The 18,255-nt window shown below is 48.7% G+C and overlaps 1 protein-coding gene across 1 annotated transcript in view; it reads right to left on the reverse strand.

Moving 5' to 3' along the window:
* The window catches only part of LOC126188778 (odorant receptor Or1-like), a 56,196-nt gene extending 38,167 nt beyond the window's left edge, over positions 1-18,029 (reverse strand). The window contains exons 1-2 of the mRNA XM_049930390.1: positions 17,706-18,029; positions 2,668-3,134 (exon numbers count right to left, since the gene is read on the reverse strand). Coding sequence (XP_049786347.1) covers positions 2,668-3,134; positions 17,706-18,029 — 791 coding nt within the window. The remainder of the gene's footprint in view (positions 1-2,667; positions 3,135-17,705) is intronic.
* Between the last annotated feature and the right edge of the window lie 226 nt (positions 18,030-18,255).

Raw genomic sequence — 18,255 nt, forward strand, 5'->3', positions numbered from 1 at the left:
TCGAATCCTGCCTCGGGCGTGGATGTGTCTGATGTCCTTAGGTTAGTTAGGTTTAAGTAGTTCTAAGTCTAGGGGACTTATGACCTCAGATGTTGAGTCCCATAGTGCTCAGAGCCATTTGATTTACTCCCACCACCTCACGCTCTCCCCCCACTCCCCACCCCCGCCCGCTACGTTCGCAACCGGGACACTAATACGTCATTGGAAACTACAGTAACTCTACGGAATCTTCTACAGACAAAGAAGCCACGGGGGTTTGCAGCAGAAATATACTAAACTCAGCACTAGATTTCCCAAAGCTCAATAAACTATTGGAAACCATTCCACCACTTAATCGGTATAAATCCTTGTCTTCTCCTCAATAAAATCCAACCATTACCTCAAAGCGTCAGTCAAGTCACCTTGCTTCATCCATTGAATATATACACACTGTTCCGAACGATCCAAACTTTGAACATTAAAGAAAGTAAAGTCGTATTGCATGAATAGCTGGGAGAGCCCAAAGGACAGGTTCAGCAGACTAATCGGAAAGGTTTTTCCTCTCCTTCATGCCGAAAGGCACCTTTCCTTCTCGAAGTGGCTGTAAGTGTTCCTGTTAGGTATAGGCAACTCCAATCTGTGCACGTGTACTGCAGCGTCGTTCTCATGTGGGAGATGATGTTCCAAGGGACAGGGCGAAACTTGGTGCCAGTACGTAGCGTACTCCTGTCAAAGAGCACCAACGGGGGTGCAAAGCTTGACGTCCCCATCCGACGGACAGATCGCCTTCAAGTGTCGCATACCTTCACTTGATGTGACACTCTGGAGAGGCTTGGAACTGAATCCAGGACATTGTCGCAAAGACTGGCTATCACTTACTTTACACCACCACACCTCTTGTCCCCTTCCCCAGAAAGGCATTGACCATTCAGTGAGTCTTATACACCATGTGAACTCAAAGTTCAAAACCCATTTGACCCCCCCCCCCCATTTCTCTACAGTACTGTACCAGCACATCCCTCCCTTCAGCCGCCCCTATCCTATCCTGTCCAAAGGAAACTTCGACAGGCTCCCAGTTCGTTGCGAAGAAATCAGTCCTAACATATATCTACCCTATCAGCTACATCCCTATTCCCCGTGCCTTTCATCATATGAAGACTGCAATACGAGGCGTGTTTTTTAAGTAAGTACCGTTTTGAAATTTTAAAAAAGACGTGCTAAGATATCTCAATAATTTTATTTTTACATGAAAGCCTGTACCTTAATCTACTTTTCTACATAATTTCCATCAATATTGAGACACTTGGCATAACGTTGTACCAGTTTTTGAATACCCTCCTCACACAAGTCTGCCGCCTGACTTGTTAACCACTGCATCACCTTATGTCCGCCGCTCGTGATCTCGCGGTAGCGTTCTCGCTTCCCGAGCACGGGGTCCCGGGTTCGATTCCCGGCGGGGTCAGGGATTTTCACCTGCCTCGAGATGACTGGGTGTTTGTGTTGTCCTCATCATTTCATCATCATCCAGGAAAGTGGCGAAATTGGACTGTGCAAAGGTTGGGAAATTGTACGGGCGCTGATAATCACGCAGTTGAGCGCCCCACAAACCAAACATCATCATCATCTCCACTGCATCACCGCTGTTTTGACTTCGTCATCGTCTTGAAGTCGCTGACCGCCCAGGTGTTTCTTCAAGTGCAGGAACAGATAGTAGTCACTGGGCGCAAGATCGGGTCTGTACGGAGGATGATCTAGAGCTTCCCATCGGAAAGATGTGACGAGATCTTTGGTCTGATTCGCCACATGCGAACGGGCATTGTCTTGCAGCAAAACGATGCCCTTGCTCAACTTCCATGGACTGTTGCTTTGATTCTGGTGTGACGTAGGCCACCCATGTTTCATCGCCCCCAAGGTACCTCAAGTGCTCGGTCACAATGCCATACAAAATATTAGGAAAGTCATCCCGTAAGGAGGAAATCGTAATGCGTCTGTTTTCTCTCACCTTATTGTCCACTTCCTGCACCAAACCTTCATGAACGACCGATGGACGCCCACTCCGTTGTTCATCATGCACATTTATGCGCCCATCTTTAAATGCTCTCACCCACTTTCTTACCATTCCATCACTCATAATGTTTTCTCTGTAAATTATACAGATCTCACGATGAATATCGATCGCTTTTAGGCCTTTAGCACTAAGAAATCTTATAACAGCCCGTACTTCACAGTCGGCGGGACTCACGACTATCGGAGGCATCTTAAACACTCAGTACACAACATAAACAAGGAAGAATCAGACTGTAATGGTGTCAGTTCGCACATTAAGGTACAGACTTTCGTGTACAAATAAAATTATTGAGATATCTTAGAACGTCTTTTTATAATTTCAAAACAGTACTTACATAAAAAAAACACGCCTCGTACCTCTCACAACTTCCCGGATATCATAGTTCCATCCTCGGCCCTTCCTGCCGCTTCTTAGATTTTTTCTGATTTTTCCAATCATTCTTCCATCGACCTGTGATAGACAGGTGCTAGAAGAGGAACGAGTTCTTTCGCATATATATTTTGAATCGTAAAGGTATCACATCAGATCTATTTGCGTTTTCTGTTGAGTTCTTGCAGTCGTTATTTCTATCTCTCGATTCGCCGCTGGCTCAGGCGAGCAGCAGTGTCGACTGCACTCACCTCACAAGGTCCTGGTGGTTCTGGATGCAGAGACTCAGCTCCCGGTACAGTTCTTCGCCCAGCCTCGACGACCCGTCCTGCAGCACGCTGCACTCTGGGCTACAGTCCGCGTCCAGCCGCAGGTCGGCGAATCGCGCCGCGAGGATCCTGAACTGGTCCGCCACGTGGATCATGACGGCCATGAAGAAGACGTCCAGGTGCGTGTTGATGAAGGAGCAGAAGAAGGTGGCGGCGCACTGGAGCGCGTACGAGGCGCCGTAGACGGCCGCGGAGGACGTGTCGAGCCAGCGCAGCTGCTGGTAGGGCAGCCGGCGCTGGCGCTTGATCGCTGGCATCAGGCTCCAGGCAACCAGCGCGGACAGCACGTACAGGTGGAAGGCCAGCGTGAGGCGCACGGCGCGCCGCCGCGACGCCGCCAGCCGCGAACGCAGGGCGGCGCCCACCGGGCCGCGCTGGCTGCTCTCCAGCTATGGGCGGGAGACACTTTACCTAACTGTTAAAGTAACACTGAAGAAAGTGCAGAAAGGTGGAAAATTCAGGGGAGGCTGTGGCGTTTATGCCACATCCCTGCTCACGTTCATTACACTATTGGCCATTAAAATTGCTACACCAAGAAGAAATGCAGGTGATAAACGGATATTCATTGGACACATACATTATACTAGAACTGACATGTCATTACATTTTCACGCAATTTGGGTGCATAGATCCTGAGATATCAGGACCCAGAACAACCACCTCTGGCCGCAATAACGGCCTTCATACGCCTGGGCATTGAGTCAAACGGAGCTTGGATGGCGTGTACAGGTACAGCTGCCCATGCAGCTTCAACACGATACCACAGTTCATCAAGAGTAGTGACTGGCGTATTGTGACGAGCTAGTTGCTCGGCCACCATTGAACAGACGTTTTAAATTGGTGAGAGATCTGGAGAATGTGCGGGCCAGGGCAGCAGTCGAACATTTTCTGTATCCAGAAGGGCCCGTACACGATCTGCAATATGTGGTCGTGCATTATCCTGCTGAAATGTAGGGTTTCGCAAGGATCGAATGAAGGGTAGAGCCACGGGTCGTGACACATCTGAAATATAACGTCCACTGTTCAAAGTGCCGTCAATGCGAACAAGAGGCGACTGAGACGTGTAACCAACGCCACCCTGTACCATCACGCCGTGTGATACGCCAGTATGGCGATGACGAATACACGTTTCCAATGTGCGTTCACCGCGATGTCGCCAAACATGGATGCGACCATCATGATGCTGTAAACAGAACCTGGATTCATCCGAAAAATGACGTTTTGCCATTCGTGCACCCAGGTTCGTCCTTGAGTACACCATCGCAGGCGCTCCTGTCTGTGATGCAGCGTCAAGGGTAACCGCAGCCATGGTCTCCGAGCTGATAGTCTATGCTGCTGCAAACGTCATCGAACTGTTCGTGCAGATGGTTGTTGTCTTGGAAACGTCCCCATCTGTTGACTCAGAGATCGAGAAGTGGCTGCACGATCCGTTACAGCCATGCGCATAAGATGCCTGTCATCTCGACTGCTAGTGATACGAGGCCGTTGGGATCCAACAAGGCGTTCCGTATTACCCTCCTGAACCCATCGATTCCATATTCTGCTAACAGTCATTGGATCTCGACCAACGCGAGCAATAGTGTCGCGATACGATAAACCGCAATCGCGATAGGCTACAATCCGACCTTTATCAAAGTCGGAAACGCGATGGTACGCATTTCTCCTCCTTACACAAGGCATCACAACAACGTTTCACTAGGCAACGCCGGTCAACTGCTATTTGTGTATAAGAAATCGGTTGGAAACTTTCCTCTTGTCAGGACGTTGTAGATGTCGCCACCGGCACCAACCTTGTGCGAATGGTCTGAAAAGCTAATCATTTGCATATCACAGCATCTTCTTCGTGTCGCTTAAATTTCACGTCTGTAGCACGTCATCTTTGTGGTGTAGCAATTTTAATGGCCAGTAGTGTACATCTTTTTTTTGTTGCTATGCTTTAATGCACCGTATCGGAAGATTTCATTACTGGAGGCTAGCGAGTAGGTAGGCTCACAAGGCAGACTCATCGAACTATGCGCCAGATGGTCACGCAGCGTGAGAACGGCAGGGCGAGCCGTATCGCACTGGAACAGGGAGAGACAATGGGGATTCCACCTACAGTGCTGGGCACTAATAGACGAATCTTTTATTATTTATATTTGTTGTTTAAATATTAAGTTACAGCTTGAACCGTGCTAAATATCTTTCTTGTACTCAGAAATTTTTAATAATAATTTCAATATCACACAATTCATCAGAACATAATAACTGAAAATTTCAAATACTGGCAGTGCTTAATGATGGAAGGGATGGACCAGTCACAAGTGCATCCTGAGAGGGCAGGCGCCAAACTGCTAAGAATAGTTCACAGTTAGTCTACGACAGATTCCGAGGACGTAGTACATGAATCCGTGTATAAAATCTTATCTCATGTGAAGACGGAGTAGCCTGTGAAGAATTGCCCTGGATGACGTTCTTGTGTCAGCTCGTGTTAATCTTCTGTTAAGTCTAACATCATGTGGAGATTTCTATTGTGTCTTTTGCGGTGTTCTAGAAATGATTATAATCCGGAAACTGTCCCAAGGATAGTGACAGACTGGCTCTCAGAACCTTTTTCTTGATTTTTTTGCTTCTATAAATTGAAATAAAATCTAGTAGCATCCCAATATTCCATCATTTCAATTTTAATAGCTCCGAATTCGTTCCCGTTTGCCACTTCCTTACGCACTGTTTTCTGCATGCATGGCAGAGCCTGCGGCCAACTGAGAAGAAACTGTTTGGGACGACAGCTGAATCTTTAGAAGACGAGACGTAAGTAAGTTGCTTCCAATTATGCTAGAGACAGCGAGCGCAGACATTTACGGAAATCCATCGTGTTTGTTAATCCTTGCATATCTTTTCTTGTGGGAAGTGTTTTATTCAGGAATCCGCTGTATAGCATTTGAGGGTAGCGGCATCTGTGGGGAATTATAGTCGACGTACCCTCGCGAGTACTTCACAAGGGCAGTTAGATAAACTGAAAAAACCACTGGTTGTTGAGACATTCAAAGGAACTACTATGCAACGACTGAGTGAAACAGAGAAAATGAAGCCAGAAGAATTTTTTCACTTTGCAACGGACTGTGCGCCGATGTGAAACTCCCTGGCACATTAACACTGAGTGCCACACCGAGACTCGAATTGGGGAACTTTGCCTTTCACTCCGAGACACAGTTTTAATCTGCCAGGAAGTTAAATATCAGCGCACACTCTACTGTAGACTGAAAAATTCGTTCTGGAAACACCCCTTGAGCTGTGACTAAGTCATTTCTCTACAGTATTCTTTCTTCCAGAAGTGCTAGCCTTGCAAGGTTCGCAGGAGAACTGTGAAGTTTGGAGTGTAGGAGATGAGATACTGGCGGAAGTAAAGCTGTGAGGACGGGTCGTGAGTCGTGATTGCGTAACTCATTCAGCTCCCAGTCGCATTTCTGTGTAAAAATGCTGTTATGTTGCAGGACGTTCCAGATCGCTTGTCCTCTGTGGAGTCCCTGTTGCCAGAGACAGAGTGATCGAATTTCAGTCTGTCTGTTTTTCCGATGGAAGTGGCGTCCTCATGATACAAAGTCGTTCTTAAACTTGTCGCCAAGAAAGTTCGATGTTTCCGCATTGGCGTTAGTGAGACGGACCGATACAGTCGTTGTCATGTAACGGGTACATTATATCATCGGTTGGTCCCCTGCGGCCACAGATATTAAAGTTGGCTCCCCCGGCAACTGACCTTTCGTGCCCTGATGACGGAAGCAGCAATCTCCCATGAGATTCTCCTGCACCCTGATTCAGCCCTCTTTCCCAGAACGAAGAACAACACAATTATGTGGCTTGTTGGCCATAATGTTCATTACATGATGAGGAGCCGGTATGACCTGGACCCTTGTGCCTTTTACCGGTACATGGTTACGGCCCTTTGGACCTGAAATAGGATGCCATGCTATCGTGAGCTTTTTACATATACGCTGTGTCTCGTATTTAATTGTCAAGGAGTTGAATAATATGTAGATCTCTTTCCTGTTGAATGTTTTATTGCTGTTACCTTGCTTTTGGTAAAATTGATAAAAAATGATCAGTGTAGTACCCACAACCAACAGCGGGAACGCCTTGGGCTGTGGATCGGAGCCGCCAGGCGGGGAAGCCGCCGGCTGTGGAGCACGCACCACCGGGTAAACACAGGACGAGTCGGACGACAGACCAACGACAACTGACAACAAGCGACCACGACCGACTATGAGCGACACAACAAGGAAGAGATAAACAACGAAGGCTTGTGCAAACCACAACGCCAAACACCAAACGTAAATCCACGCGGTACCAGAGCCAGGCAAATGTCAACAACGAGCAACGACCAGAACGCAGTACCGCCGAGATAGAAACGAAATCCAGAGCGAGTACCAGACTGGCTGGACTAGGCTTTTTTTTTTCTTTATTGTATTTCAATTCCTCATCGGGGCGGGCTGGCAGCAGCATATGTGCTGCTCTTCAGCTGAAAGACATAGAACAAACAATAAAAGACATTTAAAAATAACAATGGGGAGAATATGGGGAACATAGATATAAAAAAGGGGGAACATCATGGAAGGCAAAAGACAAAAAACGGTGTGACTGAAAATGGAGATAAAAAACTGTTTAAAAGTAGCACACACAAAAAGCCACACACTGCGACAATTAAAAGAACACAAGGCACAGTATGACCGGAGCATAAAAGGTATCGACGGATGGCGTAGCACATAACAAACACTGACGGCGAACCTCAAGGCAGTACACAATTAAAATCACACCTCTTGACGCACAGGAGAAACAGCACTAAACACAACACTGACGTGGCACACTGACTATGATCAAAACGGAGGATCTGCCAGGCGGAAGGAGATGAGGGAGACCGGAAGAAGGGACGGAGGGAGGGGAAGAGAGGGGGGAGATGGGCGGGGAGCGCGCTGGAGAGGGCCAGGTAGGGAGGGATGTGGGAAGGAAAGAGGCAAGTATGGGGTGCAGGGTCTCAGGGGGGGGCGGGGAAGGAGGAAAATCCTCTCAGGGAGATGGAGGGGAGAGGAAAAAGGGGGCCCTGGGGAGGGGGGGGAGAAACAAGGCCAGGTTATAGTTGGAATGAAGGGTAGATGTCACGGCGAAGTTCGTCATCCGGAGGGGGAGGTGCTGGAAATTGCCCTGATGAAGGAGATGGAGGGTGTGGAGGTGGAGAGAGGGAGGGATACAGCGATAGAGGCGCGGCAACGGGCGAGGGGTGGAGAGGAAGGAGGAAACCGGAGGGTGGGGGGGATCAAGCCTGCAGACAATGTAAAGGATGCGGAGATGTTGGAGGAACAGGAGGAGGTGGGGGAACTCAATTCATACAGGAGCCATGTGGGGGAAGGAAGGCAGATACGGAAGGCAAGGCAGAGTGCATGGCGTTCAAGGATTTGGAGGGCCTTGTAAAAGCGGGTGGGGGCGGAGATCCAGGCAACGCTGGCATAACAGTGGATAGGACGGATGAGGGATTTGTAGGTGTGGAGGATGGTAGAAGGATGCAATCCCCATGTCCGGCCAGACAGGAGTTTCAGAAGGCGGAGGCGGGAATGGGCTTTCTGCTGGACGGTCTGGAGATGAGGGGTCCAGGTGAGGTGTCGGTCGAGGGTGAGGCCAAGGTATTTCAGGGTGGGGGTGAGCTGGATGGGACGACCATAAAGGGTGAGATAGAAATCACGGAGGCGAAAGGAGCGAGTGGTGCAGCCTGATGATTGCCTGGGTTTTGGAGGGGTTGAGATGGAGGAACCACTGGTTACACCAAGTGGTGAACTGGTTTAGGTGGGTTTGGAGGGTACGTTGGGACCGTTGAAGGGTAGGATGGAGAGCCAGGAAGGCGGTGTCATCAGCATACTGGACTGGACTAGGGCAGAGCGGGTCCCTATATATGAAACCGGAGGGAGCGACTATTGGCCGCTGTCTGCACGTGGCTTAGCGGTGGCGCCCTCGCTGCGCGGAATAGCCGCCGCGGAGGCGGAGCCCTCTATGGGCTGACCTCGTCCATTTGTTCTGCCGCGTGTTCGACTTCCGCGGCGGAAGGTACCAGAATCAGGGTGGGCCCTTTACGTGCAGAAGATAAACGGGGGAGCGAGCGAGCCAGCGAGCGAGAGCGAGCGAGAGAGAGAGAGAGAGAGAGTGTCATGCAGTGTGAGTGTGGTGTCGCGAGTTCGAGACCACCAACACCTTACTTTCTTAAAATCCTATTTCGGGTGGAAACATCCTCCAGGATGTGGCTAAGTCCTTTCTCCGCAATATCCATTCTTGCAGGAATACTAGTCCTGCAGGTTTCGCAGGAGAAATTCTGTGAAGTTTGGAAGGTAGAGGAGATACGGCACAAGTGAAGCTGTGAAGACGTGTCATGAGTAGTGCTTGGGAAGTTCGTTCGGTAGAACACTTGCTCACGAAAGTCAAAGCTCCTGAGTTCGAGTCTCGATCCTGCACTTAGTGTAAATCAGCCAGGAAGATGCAGGGGAAATGAATGTAATAGAAGATGAATGGCTACCTACGGGAAATGAAATAGCGAAGGCAGCAGAGGATCAAATAGGCAAGAAGGCAAGGCCTAACACTGGAAATACCAAAATTAATTGTCGAAAGGAGAAAACAAGGAAAAGCAGGAAGATCGGGCACAAGGCGTCTGAAAAATTAGACCGACATACGCTGGAAAATGTCTGAAATGGACTGGTTAGAGCACAAATGCAAGGCTCTAGAACAGAGACGGCCAAGAACTCTGCTTGCATGCGGAGCTCTCGCACACATGCGAATTTCTCTCTCCTGACTTCACACTTTCCTCCGACAATGACACGTTGTCTGAGCGGGAATGTGGGGAAACTGTGAAAGCGCTGCATTAGATGGCAATGCAGTCGCTCAAGGAACATTGAATGGCTTGCATGCGGCTTGGTTTCATATTCCTCAACAACATAGATCACAAATAAAACAAATTTTCAGTATTTAATTATTTTTGGCTCGCTGAAGGCATATTAAATTTACATCTGGCACAACGTGTAGACATAAGGAGAGAGGCAGAGAGTTTTGCAAATATCCGTCACTCACAATCATCACATATTCGTGACTTACGACAGCGTGCTGGAAAGTAATGCCTCTGAATTTTTTATGTGAAAAACGATATTAAAGCTCTTTAAATAAAACAAACATTATTAATATTCTACATCGTTATTCTTCGTGTCTACATATTTGTAGCCCTCTGCTGTTAGGGAGCACCGGATTGTGGTGTGTAACGTAACTGTGTTGGTACGTATGAAACAGCATGCTGTAATCCAGCTTAGAATTCGAAGAGTTGGTCCACACAGAGAGCATCTACTCCTTCTGATGTGTCGGCAGATTTGCCAACACTGTTTTGTTTGAGGAGACCAAAATGCACGCTAAGCTCACGCAGGCTGGCGTGTGGTCTGAAACAGGATACGTAATGAATGATATAAAGAAAAGTACGTAGCTTCTGGAATACTTAACTTTAATCCACATTTGTAGAACATCGCTCTTGATGATACAATTACAATCTCAATATCTATACTGGTAATGGAGCCTTGCTAGGTCGTAGCAAATGTAGCTGAAGGCTATGCTAACTATCGTCTCGGCAAATGAGATCGTAGTTGTCAGTGAACCATGGCTATCAACGTCGGCTGTACAACTGGGGCGAGTGCTAGTACGTCTCACTAGACCTGCCGTGTGGTGGCGCTCGCTCTGCAATTACTGGCAGTGGCGACACGCGGGTCCGTCGTATACTAGCGGACCGCGGCCGATTTAAAAGCTACCACCTAGCAAGTGTGGTGTCTGGCGGTGACACCACACCTTCAGTATGAAAATGTCAGACAACACACGATCGCTGCAACATCCGCTACCGTCCGACGCCTTGGGTTAACATTGCCATCTATCATCCTCCATACAGTCCCAACTTGCTTCCATCCGATTTCCACCTGTTTCAAAACCTTAAGGAACACCTCCGAGGATTTCACTTTCATAGTGATGAAGCGTTGCAACCAGAGGTGAGGTTGTGGCTCTGTCAACAAATTCAAACATTCCACAGTGATGCTATAAACAAACTGGCCTCTTGTTGGTAGATATGTACTCGTCACCAAGGTGCCTGTGTTGAGAACTAAGTATGTAGACATCAAGAATAAAGATTTAGAACGTTAATAACGTTTGTTTTATTTAAAAAGCCTTGAGGATGTTGACATAAAAAATTCGGAGGCATTACTTTCCAGCAAGCCCTCGTATTTAGTTTCACAACCATAAAATGCCTTTCACACACGTGTGAATATTACCGAAGCACGGTGCAACATATTCACATGAATTATTTAGAATACAATGGCGATTTCCTGGACGACATTGACACGTACCGCTCACCACCGATCTCTGCACACGATCATGGCCATCACATTGCGTGAGAGGATATCTGGACTCATCTGTGGAAAACAAGTTTTGGCAGTGACGAAGTTACCAGTGACATGGGAATGGCAGAACTGAAGGCGAGCTGAAAGATGTCGTGTCAAACGGGTTACTCAAATGGGACCTATTCATTAGTGTCTGGTCGGACATGGCGGCTCCAGAGGCTCTTCTGAGATCATCTTGCAGTGCTGTGGCGGTATCCGATCGACGCTACATCGCAGAGATGGTCGGATATCGATCTTCTCGTGGTGTTGCAACGCGTCGGCGACCTTGTCCAACCCACCTTGTGTACTGACTTGTCCTCCTGTGGCGTGTCCACAACCTACGGATGACACATAGGGTGGTATTGGCATCTGCAGCAACACAACCGAAAGTCCATACTTTTTGAGTCAGAGTGCCCTCCACTGCATTAAGATGTGGCATTGCATGTGCTGGTTGAATACAATATCCACATATGACAATGGCTATCTGTGTCTCTCAGTAGAAAACACCGGGACACCAGTACTCACTTTCTTCTGAGGGATCACCTGACACTGCAAGGCATAACACAGCCAATAGATGCCAAATGATTTTAATTATTACCTATGTTGGAAAAAAAGATCTCGAGCATGCAATAAGACCATAGGTACTGCCTGTATCAAATCACATTTAACATACTGGACGTTGATACACGTGTTTTCCTAACTCTTCTGAACGTGTACAATTATGCACACTGACAGTGTGATATCTGAAGCCACCTGGCTGTCAGCATGGCGACCACTGCTCTGGCTTCTCTTGACGTGGTAACAGACAGAGGCGCGCAAACGCAGGCATAGCACCACCTCGTACTTTCAGGGGAGTCTCGGTTCTGCATACAGTATCACGATGAACGAATCCGTGTATGGAGACTCCAAGGAGAACGAAAGTAACGGTATTTCTTTCGTCATTGCCATACAGACCCAGCACTGGGCGGGATAGTACAGTGTGTATTGGGTATGCAAACCATCTCCTCTGGTTCGCATAGTCAATATTTTGGACAGGAGCCATTACGTTCCTGACGTGTCGCGGTCAGAATGAGTTTCGTGCAGTTAATGAACATTTTCGTTTGGAGTTTTGGATTGCCGCACATACCAAAACAGTACTGGAGGAAGTCCGCACAGAGGGTTGGATTGTTTGGGGGAAGAGACCAAACAGCGAGGTCATCGGTCTCATCAGATTCGGGAAGAACAGGAAAGGAAGTCGGCTGTTTGGCATCTGCGTGATCTTATCTTTGAACTAGATAATGCAGGACTTCACGTTGAATATGCCGTTCTGACTTACCTCGATACAGTGTGAGTTCAACTGTTGCCCCAACAGTCGGGCATGTCGTTCATGGTGGTTACGCCCATGTCAAACAAACATATGATCCCATGCGTTTGTTTGACGTGATTGTAACCCCCCCCCCCGCCCCCTGGCCCGACCGTCAGACATTTATCTTTCCATAGTTATTTGGTAGCACCTGAAGATGAAGCTTTAGGTTCGAAACATGTTAGAAATTACTGGCAACTGAAGTGGCTTTTCTGGTTCTGTTAATATATTCCTCAGTTGGGAAAGTTCGCTTGACGAAATATTGGTACCTAGTAATCACTCTCCACATCTTCCAGCACTGAAAACATTAGGCAGCCATTACGAATGATGAACTCTAGCATAGAGTTGAGCAGGACGGAATGATACAGATCTTTCATCCAAGCTCAGGTAGATTCAGTGCTCAGCTGGGTACCGCCAGAGGTGGCAGCTGCATGTACTAAATTTCGCACCATTTATACTCCAAATCACCTACTGATTTAATCATGTACTCTTACTGTTATAATACATAAATAAGGATGGTTTGATAAGTCTGGTAAGTTTCAGTGAAAGAAAACATAATGTCAGGCGATGTTTAATTGTAATCCGCAAGACTTTTTGCACCGTTTGTGACTGTTGATGAAACCTAGGTTTCATTACACACCAGAGTTAAAAGGCAGTCAAACCAACGAAAAAGGCGGCTGAAGGACTTGGAATTAGTTCCTCATCTATCCTATTCGCCAGACGTAGCCCCAAGTGGCTACTTCCTGTTCTCTAACTTGAAACTTTGGCTTTGTGGGAAGAAATTTTCATCAAATGAGTAAGTGACAGTTGCGGTCAACGATTATTTTGCCGAGTTTGAGAGAATCTATATTTCAGATGGGATCGAATAGCAGGAGATTGTCATGGACCAAGTACTCTAAAGGAAAAAATTGCAACACCAAGAAGAAGTTGTGCAATATAAACGAAAGTTTGTAGACGTGTTTCCGCAACTGAAAGATCATCTCTCATAAAATTTCGCTCCAGTCGCATAACAGTCGAACTAGAAGAGCCACTATGAGGACCCAAATCAGTTTTGTTTTAAATACATTCTGTAACGCTCTTGAGCATTAGTTGCCTTTGAGATTGGACGTGCTGAGTTGATGTTTGTCAGGAATGCATTGAAGGCAATAAAAACGTCACTGTACCTCGCTGAGTCTCAACAAGGTCTTGTAATAGGGCTACGAGAAGCTGTATGTTCCTTCTGCGATACTGCAGAAAGAGTTGGCAGGAATGTAATCAATGTACGTGATTGCTGGTAGTGGTGGTCAGGGGAATATACACTCCTGGAAATGGAAAAAAGAACAAATTGACACCGGTGTGTCAAACCCACCATACTTGCTCCGGACACTGCGAGAGGGCTGTACAAGCAATGATCACACGCACGGCACAGAGGACACACCAGGAACCGCGGTGTTGGCCGTCGAATGGCGCTAGCTGCGCAGCATTTGTGCACCGCCGCCGTCAGTGTCAGCCAGTTTGCCGTGGCATACGGAGCTCCATCGCAGTCTTTAACACTGGTAGCATGCCGCGACAGCGTGGACGTGAACCGTATGTGCAGTTGACGGACTTTGAGCGAGGGCGTATAGTGGGCATGCGGGAGGCCGGGTGGACGTACCGCCGAATTGCTCAACACGTGGGGCGTGAGGTCTCCACAGTACATCGATGTTGTCGCCAGTGGTCGGCGGAAGGTGCACGTGCCCGTCGACCTGGGACCGGACCGCAGCGACGCACGGATGCACGCCAAGACCGTAGGATCCTACGCAGTGCCGCAGGGGACCGCACCGCCACTTCCCAGCAAATTGGGGACACTGTTGCTCCTGGGGTATCGGCGAGGACCATTCGCAACCGTCTCCATGAAGCTGGGCTACGGTCCCGCACACCGTTAGGCCGTCTTCCGCTCACGCCCCAACATCGTGCAGCCCGCCTCCAGTGGTGTCGCGACAGGCGTGAATGGAGGGACGAATGGAGACGTGTCGTCTTTAGCGATGAGAGTCGCTTCTGCCTTGGTGCCAATGATGGTCGTATGCGTGTTTGGCGCCGTGCAGGTGAGCGCCACAATCAGGACTGCATACGACCGAGGCACACAGGGCCAACACCTGGCATCATGGTGTGGGGAGCGATCTCCTACACTGGCCGTACACCACTGGTGATCGTCGAGGGGACACTGAATAGTGCACGGTACATCCAAACCGTCATCGAACCCATCGTTCTACCATTCCTAGACCGGCAAGGGAACTTGCTGTTCCAACAGGACAATGCACGTCCGCATGTATCCCGTGCCACCCAACGTGCTCTAGAAGGTGTAAGTCAACTACCCTGGCCAGCAAGATCTCCGGATCTGTCCCCCATTGAGCATGTTTGGGACTGGATGAAGCGTCGTCTCACGTGGTCTGCACGTCCAGCACGAACGCTGGTCCAACTGAGGCGCCAGGTGGAAATGGCATGGCAAGCCGTTCCACAGGACTACATCCAGCATCTCTACGATCGTCTCCATGGGAGAATAGCAGCCTGCATTGCTGCGAAAGGTGGATATACACTGTACTAGTGCCGACATTGTGCATGCTCTGTTGCCTGTGTCTATGTGCCTGTGGTTCTGTCAGTGTGATCATGTGATGTATCTGACCCCAGGAATGTGTCAATAAAGTTTCCCCTTCCTGGGACAATGAATTCACGGTGTTCTTATTTCAATTTCCAGGAGTGTATAAGCCTGGACTCCGGAAGGACCACATGGCACTGCCGAGAGAGAAAACAGTCTTGTTTGGCGTATGGATGTGCATCATCGTACGGCATCTGCAGCAGCAATTTTAGGAGCAGTTGGCACCAGAGTCACACAACGAACTGTTACAAATCGGTTACGTCGTGGACAGCTCCAAGCCTGTCGCGCTGTAGCGTGCACTCCAGTGACGCAAACCACCGCCATTTTCGACTTCAGTGGTGTCAAGTGAGAGCTCATTGGAGGGCAGGGTGGAGTTCTGTCGTGTTTCCTGATGATAGCTGGTTCTGCCCTAGTGCCACTGATGGCCGTGTGTTGGTTAGAAGGAGCGCTGTTGGGAGCCTGTAAACAACGCGTCTGTGTGCTGGACACACTGCACCCACACCTGGAATTTCGGTCTCGGGTGCGATTTCGTATGATAGCAGGAGCACTCTCGTGGTTGTCTCACGCACACTGACTGCAAATTCGTTCGCCAAGCTAGTAATTCGACCTGTCGTGCTGCCATTCACGGGCAGCATTTCAAGGGGTGTTCGTCAACATGATAACTCTCGCCTACCTATCACTGTTGTAATCCTACGTGCTGTACAGTGTGTGGAAATGCGTCAGCCTCCTCGATCAACTGATCTGTCTCCAATCAAGCACATATAGGACAACATTGGACGGCAGCTCCAGCGTCATCCACAACCAGCATTAACATTTCCTGTATTGACCGATCAGGAACGACAGACATGGAACTCCATCCCAAAAACTTGACATCCGGCACCTGTACGACACAATGCATGCACGTATGCATTCTTGCATTCGACTTTCTGGTGCTTACACTGATTATTAATATACCAGCATTTCATATTTGCGATGACTTATCTCGTGTTTACATTAACCATTCGAGAAATTTCATTACTCTACATTAATTTTTTTGGCGTTGCGATTTTTTTTTTTTTTTGGCCAGCGTATTCACTGAAGCGCCAAAGAAACTTGTATAGGCACGCGTAGCCAAATACAGAGATACGAATACGGCGCTGCGGCCGGCAACGCCTGTATAAGACAACAAATGACTGGCGCAGTTGTTAGATCGGTTACTGCTGCTACAACGGCAGGTTATCAAGATTTTAGTGAGTTTGGACGTGGTGTTATAGTCGGCACACGACCGGTGGGACACAGCATCTCCGGGGTAGCGATGAAGTGTGGATTTTCCCGTACGACCATTTCACGAGTGTAATGTGAATATCAGGAATCCGGTAAAATATCAAATCTCCGACATCGCTGCGGCCGCAAAAAGATCTTGCAAGAACGGGACCAACGACGACTGAAGAGAATCGTTCAAAGTTACAGAAGTGCAACCCTTCCGCAAATAGCTACACATTTCAATTCTGGGCCATCAACAAGTGTCAGCGTGCGAACCATTCAACTAAACGTCATCGATAAGGGCTTTCGGAGCCGAAGGTCCACTCGTGTAGCCTCGATGACTGCACACGCGAAGCTTTACGCCTCGCCTGGGCCTTTCAACACCGACATTGGACTGTTGATGACTGGAAACATGTAGCCTGGTCGGACGAGTCTCGTTTCAAATTGTATCGAGCGGATGAATTCCATGGACGCTGCATGTCAGCAGGGGGCTGTTAAAGCTTGTGGAGGCTCTGTAGCCGCGCGGGATTAGCCGAGCGGTCTAGGGCGCTGCAGTCATGGACTGTGCGGCTGGTCCCGGCGGAGGTTCGAGTCCTCCCTCGGGCATGGGTGTACTTGTTCGTCCTTAGATAACTTAGGTTAAGTAGTGTGTAACCTTGGGGACTGATGAGCTCCGCAGTTAAGTCCCATAAGATTTCACACACATTTGAACTTTTTTTTTTGAGACTCCGTAATGGTGTAATGGTGTGGGGTGTGTGTAGTAATATGGGACCACTGATACGTCTAGATACGACTCTGACAAGCGACACGAGCGTAAGCATCCTGTCTGATCACCTACAATGTGACATCCTACACGTCAACAATTGCTACACAGTGGCTCCAGGAACACTCTTATGAGCTTAAACACTTCCGCTGGCCACCAGACTCCCCAGACACGAAAATTATTGACCATATCTGGGATGCCTTGGAACGTACTGTTCAGAGGGGATCTCAATCCCATCGTAGTCTTACGGATTTATGGACAGCCCTCTAGTATTTATGGTGTCAGTTCCCTCCAGCACTACTTCAGACATCAGTCGAGTCCAGGCCACGTAGTGTTGCGGCACGTCTGCATGCTCGCGGGAGCCCTGCACGATATTAGGCAGTTGTACCAGTTTCTTTGGCTCTTCAGTATACATCCCTCAGAGCAGACTATGTCGAGAGGTAAGATGAGTTGTTTACGGAACGAACATTTTTTCTTGCCTTTTTAGCAGACTCATCAAATCACTCTCGTACCAAATAAGTAAAATAATTTTTTTTAAAAATCGTAATGGTTTGGATGTGTATTGGACTGGTCGTTCCCTACCACCAGCCGATCGAGGGTGGTGACCAGCACGCTGAACCTGGTGCGGTCCGCCAGGAAGAAGCACGACTTGACGATGGCGGAGCACACGACGAACAAGTTGGCGAGCGCCAGTGTCACCTCCTGGAGACCCCCTGGCTCCGAGCAGAGGCCGACGAAGGCACCTGCGGCGTGGAGCGTGGCTGCGACCAGCACGCCCGTCGTGAGGCCTGCGTAGAGCCGTCCCTGTCCCAGGGGCCACAGCCCGCAGAGGTACAGCAGGCGCACGTTGTACTTGAGCACCGAACTCGCCGTGGACTGCCACGTCTGCCCGCCCTCAACGCTCATATTCGCTACTGGTCGTCCAAACCGAAGACTATTTTTTCTCTTTAATTTAAGGCTGTAGCCGCGAAGGAAGAGAGGACGTAAATAAACTGATTCTAATGGTGCTCTGATACTCGCTAAACTGTTGTTGTTCTTCGGATTTAGGTGGCTGAACTTCGAAGTTATCAGCACCCACTCGGTAAATAAGAGTCTTGTCCTTAGTCGTGATTTACTCTCCTGCTCTACGCTC

The sequence above is a fragment of the Schistocerca cancellata genome, chromosome 5 (assembly GCF_023864275.1).
Source record: "Schistocerca cancellata isolate TAMUIC-IGC-003103 chromosome 5, iqSchCanc2.1, whole genome shotgun sequence".
Classification (NCBI taxonomy): Eukaryota; Metazoa; Arthropoda; class Insecta; order Orthoptera; family Acrididae; genus Schistocerca; species Schistocerca cancellata.